We start from the raw sequence: 5,960 nt of genomic DNA on the forward strand, positions 1-5,960 counted from the left end.
CAGTTTCCCTTTTTCCATCGCGTGTACAAAGATAGAAAGAGAAACTAAGACGCTCGGAAATGCGTGAAACAAGGACGATAGATGCAGCATACCCAACTTGCCAACGCTAAATGTTTTTTACTTTTCACGGTTGATAGCCCTGGGAATCTATAGCCGTCGCAAAGCAAAAGTAGGCGTGGTTTAGCCGAACTGAGCACACCATGTTATCCCTTCCACCATGGCTCTAGCTGTGACTGGTCAATTTTTTTCTTTATTGGTTGCGCGGAGCGTTTTCCGCGCAACACACGGACACGATTGCGTTTGCGTGTGTGTGCGAGCACTGTAGAGTGTAGGTAGATACAGCACCTGTCATCTGTGGTGCTGACTGCTGTGTGGTGCATGGGGCTAGAGAGTGGAAGCCAAGAGTTTTCATCCCTGAGAGACCGGAAATATCAGAACTTGGAATTAAAACGTGACAAAGCAAGAGGTCCGTAGTTGTCCGTGGTACGCAACGACTTGTTCTTTAACCAAGTTCTCACTCACGGGATGGAGAGCGTATCGATGGATGATGTGGACTCACGGGGGCAAGAGGCGATGCTGTCCGACAGTCCTAATCATGATGCACCTGGTCCTGGGATTGTGCATTTCAGTTTTAACTTGGCGTCGGTGGATTCGGGAGTGGAAACCGGAAACGATTCGAATGACAGCTCGAGCGTTCAGCAAGACGGCCAGCAACAGCAAGCTGCCGGCCGGGACCTCAGACGCGACGATCATATGATAATGCATATGGACATGAGCGAGTTGGCCGCTTTTATGCACAGTTCTCTGTTCCTCCCGGGTGAGCCCAGACTGAGTCCCTTCAAGACCGAGATCGATAGGCTTTTGCAAAGGAAGAGGTTATTCAAAACCAAGGTATCTACTGTCGCTGCACGCTGGTAAACAGCTCCAAGTTACAGGACGACGCCAAGAACTCGTCCGAGAGGCTCTGTCTAGAATAGAGATGCAAGGCGGAGACTTTGTCTCTTTCCAACTGTTAAGCCCAATCTACAATGTGCTCTTTGCATTTAGAAACATCCTATTTTGTAGACAATAAATGTTTAAAAAATTTTTGCAAGTTGATAAATTGTATATTATACATTGTACAATTGTACATTGTCGACAAAGTTTTTTTAAGCGTTTTGATTTGCTGATATAAGATAGAATATATAGGAAGGAGAAGTGCCAATGTGAGCCACAAAATGAACGGAACTCGGTTCTCACAATACATGTAGAAAGAATTTCTCTTTAATATAAAACGTTTTGGCCCTTCTTCGGGTCTTCCTCAGTAAGACTCTTAAATACAATTTAACAAAGCAGTCAACGGTTACATCAGCTACATTAGATGAGTCCGCGGCGACGATATTGGAACGACTATGTTAAAATAAAATAGAATGTTTCTAGACGCAAAGAGCACATTGTAGATTAGGCTCTCTTTTAGAAAGAGACAAACATGAATTAAACTAAGATTACAGTTAAGCGATATTTGATGGAGCCACTTTAAGGCCCAATTTTACCAACGTTGTTTAACTTTAAGCCTAATTAGCTTAATTCGTTCTTGGCCTCTTCTGCTGTTACTTTAGAAAGAGACAAACGTGAATTAAACTAAGATTAAAGTTAAACGATGTTTGGTGAAATCGGACCTAAGTCGCTGATATACATGTACAGGCCTATTTTTTACCACTACATTAAAATTCTCGCTTTTGTCAAACTCAATATATGTATATATATATATATATATATATCCTTGCTGATTTGGTTGGAACTTTGTAATTTGACATATTTTAAAGCGTAAAATACAGGTGTAAAAATTATAATCGTTGCTTTAAAGTAAAAAAAAGTTATGCGTTAAAATATGACAGCTGTTCTACTAGTTGTATTCTACGCTACATGCTTGGTATGGCAGATTTCTCAAATCTTGTCATATCTAACACATTATGATCTTTTCTCTGATGCATAGCGACGATTTTTACTTTCATGCTCGTATTTTACGCACCAAAATAGACAAATTTGTAAAGTTTCAGCTAAATCGGTAAAGAGGCTGCACTCTTTCAGTGATAACCACATAATAAAACTTATTTTTCCTGCTTTAGTGGGACAATTTTAACTTTCACATTCAAGTTTGCACATTGAAGTACACAAAATTACAAAGTTTCAACCAAGGGGTAAACCGCTGAGGGTATTGTGGTATACAGATTTGTGGCATTACTGGGCATTACTAGACAGTTTTTGGGCATTAGTTTGGGCATTAGGTCTTGCTGGGGTATGAAGATAAAATAAGATAAAGTAATGCCCACTAGGCATTAGTAGGCGTTGGTGTACATGAGTTTGGTGAGCAGTTTATCCCTTGGTTTCAACCGAATTAGTGCTCCTTTTTTCGGTATTACCGTTTTCTGCTGAATGTAACCATTAAAAATAATATAATAATTATAAACGTTGGATTAAAACGAATCTCGTCTCAGGTATTTCCAACACTCGGAAAGCAAAAGAGTTGCCAGCTATCTAAAGCCAGTGAGTACCTTTACAAATTTTGACCTATCTACATTTTGGTTATTTTGCACTTTTTAAATTTTATTTTGATTTTTAAAAGAAGTCATAATCATATCTCTTTACTGCATTATTCTTTTTACCTTAAACAGCTTCTTTCATTTTAAACATGTTTATTTATACAGGGTGTTATGTAATACCCGCATCAACGCTTATTGTGAGATAGAGTGGACTAGACTAAGTCGAAAAGTCCTATACCACTTTGCAGGTTTTGCAATAGTTAACGAGTTATTAATTATTAAAAATCGCTGTCAGGACTTTTCGACTTAGTCTAGTCCACTCTATCCCACAATAAGCGTTGATGCGGGTATTACATAATGTATAAATAATAATCTCGATTCTTGATTAATTGTAAGTTTTGTTGTATACATAGAATATTTTAATGCCGTAGGTGCTGTCTATCGCCATAAGATGAGAGAACGTATGTTTCGTACATTGCACAAAGACATGATCCGCTTGTTCAGTGATGTACAAATTGAACGTGTTGAACAAAAGATGCGGTTCGCTGCTACCACGAATAATGTGGATCTGATAAAAAAACTTTTGGACTTTGGCGTATCGCCTAATAATCAAGATGAACATGGGCGAACTCCTCTCCATATTTCAGCGTGCAGGTAATTTATGTATTTAAAATAAAGAAATGTCCATGTTTTCTTACATGAAATGAGTAACACGAGGAGAAAACCGCTGAGGGCTTTATGGTGTACAGATTTGCGACTTTACTGGGCATTACTAGGCATTTTTTGGCATTAGTTTGGGCATTAAGCCTTGCTGGGGCATTATAAAGATGTAATAAGATATAACAAGATAAAACAAGATAAATAAGATAAAATATGATAATAAGATAACGTAATGCCTACTGGGCATTAGTGGGCATTGGTGTACAAGATTTTGGCCAGCGGTTTCCCCCTCGGAGTAATATGTCTGAAAGTAGAACTTCTCGAATCAAATCTTGTGTCCACAATCCGAGAACTGTATCTAAGTTCTAGTTCCGAGAAATGTGTAGCCAATCAACTTGCATTGTTTATGGGAAAGCATTTCTTGGAACTAAAACTTGGACACAGTTCTTGGATCGTGGATACAAGACTTTAGTGAAGTCATTAATACACATGTGTATGTATACATTCTGGTAATAGCTCAAAATTAAATTACTATTCAAACTTTGTGTCCTTTGTTACAGAGGTTATACAAAAATAGTTAGTTTGCTATTAGAAAACGGTGCAGACCCGAATAAGCGTGACTGCATAGGAAACACGCCGCTGCATCTAGCTACGGTTAACAGCAAACTATCGGTAGTGATGCCGCTCTTAACCGCTGGTACTGACGTCCTCGCATTAGACTCATATGGCTACAATCCATTGCAATTAGCAAAAACGAAATTGAGGATGTTACAACGAAACTGTAACAATGAGGATATGCTTAAAGTCAAGGAGGAGATGCATGATGTAATTAATATGTTAATGGCGTATCTACAGAAGCAAAACAATACGCAAAAACAAGTAGAGACATTGAGCAATTTCTGTTCGCGTTTGTCCTTGTCCAACACCTCGAATCAGGTTCAGGACGACGTTAAAGATTTATTGGCAAACATAAACGCTCTCAATATAACTGATTAATCATCGTGAATAAGATATGCCATTGTAATATTACATGCACTCTCTATTTGTACATTTAGTAACATTTTTTTTATTAAAAACTTAAATAAGTATGTGCTTATGTATGTTTTTATGTACCTCTATGCGGCAATTTATTTCAAAGTGCAATCTACGTAGCAAAAATTACTTTTTTAAATCAATTATGGTGCTTTTGCCTCTTTCTCTTTCTCGATTTCTGCAGATTTAAGACTTCAATATGGGGATTCTGTAACTTGCTATTGATGGTTTTCGTTAACCAGCAACAGCCAATAGTAAAGATGATCCTTGGGGGGAAAAAAGCGCGGTTTTTATAGGTTGTCGCTAGTTAACACCGAAATCATCGAGCAAGTTACGGCATTCCCGTTTCTCGTTGCGGTTGTTCTTGTTTGATAACATCAGAAACTAGAAATGACATGCTGAAGATCCTTGCATGTCACTTTCAAATAAAAATATGAAAGAACACTTTAGATCGCTTTAGTACACTTATAAAATATTCCGAAAACTATCTCTTCTTTGATAGTTAATAAACAAACGTAAAATAAATGTGATGTGCTCAATCTTAATTTTTCTCATCCAAACGTCTTTTTATTTGAAAATAGCACGCAAGAATTTTCAGTGTGTCATTTCTTGTTTTTGACGTCATCAAACAAGGACAATAAAATAATACGTAATTGCATATTACATATAAATGTTGCATATCTCGCAATATAATTGTTGCATATCTCGCAATCAGTTGGCGTCCACACCGGCGGCCTTTCACGACATAGTTTACGGCGACGTGTTGCATGATCTTACCAAGTCCGAGGGAGATCCAGTTATCATAAAATCAGATGGCTATCCCACTTACCATTTTGCAAATGTAGTCGATGACCATTTTTATGGAAATATCTCATGTCTTACGGGGCGTTGAATGGCAAGTTTCTACACCTAAGCATATTATGCTTTACAAGTAAGCTGTTTTACTTGAGAGAGAGAGAGAGAGGACAATTAAATTCTTACAAAATTAGACTAGAAATCTTGTCTATCGTGCAGAGCGCTTGGCTGGAATCCTCCCATATATGGACACTTACCTTTTAATATTAAACGCGGATGGATCCAAGTTGTCCAAGAGACAGGGTGACATCAAAATCGAGTCATTTAGGAAACAGGGTATTTTTCCACTAGCGTTATTGAATTACGTGATAGGGGCTGGTGGTGGTTTCCACAAAGAACGAGAAAACCAACATCTTTACAGTTATCAAACATTAATTAAACAGGTAATTACGACCTGGTACTTTTGTACGTCGAGTTTTCTTCACGCGGTCCGAGAATATATCTTTAATAGAGATATGCTGACAGATTTCAAATATTTTATGGAACACATGATAAATAATTCTAACAAGAGAGAAAGAGAATGAGAAAGAAATTTTTTTTATAACAAGTTTGAATTTTTGGTAAATGTAAAAATTAGCAGCATATTTGTATATAGATTTGTCCTGTGCACTAAATATTGGACAAACATTTTCTTTATGTGTTTGTAAGCAATTTGACACGTCTGTAAAAAGTTTATCATACATGCAAAATCATTTTCGTGAAGAATTGAGAGCGATTTTGTATGAATTTCTTCTCCATCGGAAGCGTGTCTCACATACCTTCAATATAAAGCATAAAAATAAAATTGTTTTCGATAGACTAAATGAGGAAAATAATAGACGAAATTTCGCATTTTTTTTTGTATCTGTAGTCTAATAGTCTTTGTATTTGTAGGAAAATGTAAATAGTTTT

General features: G+C 37.2%; 1 protein-coding gene across 4 annotated transcripts; it reads left to right on the forward strand.

The window, feature by feature from the left end:
- The first annotated feature begins 287 nt into the window (after nt 1-287).
- On the forward strand, nt 288-5,453 carry LOC105562495 (ankyrin repeat domain-containing protein 54-like). 4 transcript variants are annotated; one of them, XM_012013379.1, is made up of 6 exons: nt 288-891; nt 2,478-2,526; nt 2,954-3,176; nt 3,743-4,007; nt 4,930-5,145; nt 5,209-5,453. In XM_012013379.1, exons 1-5 carry the CDS (start codon nt 526-528, stop codon nt 5,104-5,106), a joined length of 1,080 nt encoding a protein of 359 aa, XP_011868769.1. In that variant the 5' UTR covers nt 288-525; the 3' UTR covers nt 5,107-5,145; nt 5,209-5,453. The 4 variants fall into 4 exon arrangements, with proteins under 4 accessions (XP_011868769.1, XP_011868768.1, XP_011868767.1 ...); XM_012013378.1 differs by having other exon boundaries at nt 5,229-5,453; XM_012013377.1 differs by having other exon boundaries at nt 4,930-5,453.
- The last annotated feature ends 507 nt before the right edge of the window (nt 5,454-5,960 follow it).

This window comes from Vollenhovia emeryi, unplaced genomic scaffold, assembly GCF_000949405.1.
Source record: "Vollenhovia emeryi isolate VEMERY1.0 unplaced genomic scaffold, V.emery_V1.0 DF939187.1, whole genome shotgun sequence".
NCBI classification, from domain to species: domain Eukaryota; kingdom Metazoa; phylum Arthropoda; class Insecta; order Hymenoptera; family Formicidae; genus Vollenhovia; species Vollenhovia emeryi.

Coding starts and splice junctions, on each gene's coding strand:
- LOC105562495 (XM_012013377.1), top strand. CDS start 526: ATGGAGAGCGTATCGATGGATGATGTGGACTCACGGGGGCAAGAGGCG. Junction 892..2,477: donor AGAGGTTATTCAAAACCAAG/GTATCTACTGTC, acceptor ATCTCGTCTCAG/GTATTTCCAACACTCGGAAA. Junction 3,177..3,742: donor CTCCATATTTCAGCGTGCAG/GTAATTTATGTA, acceptor CCTTTGTTACAG/AGGTTATACAAAAATAGTTA.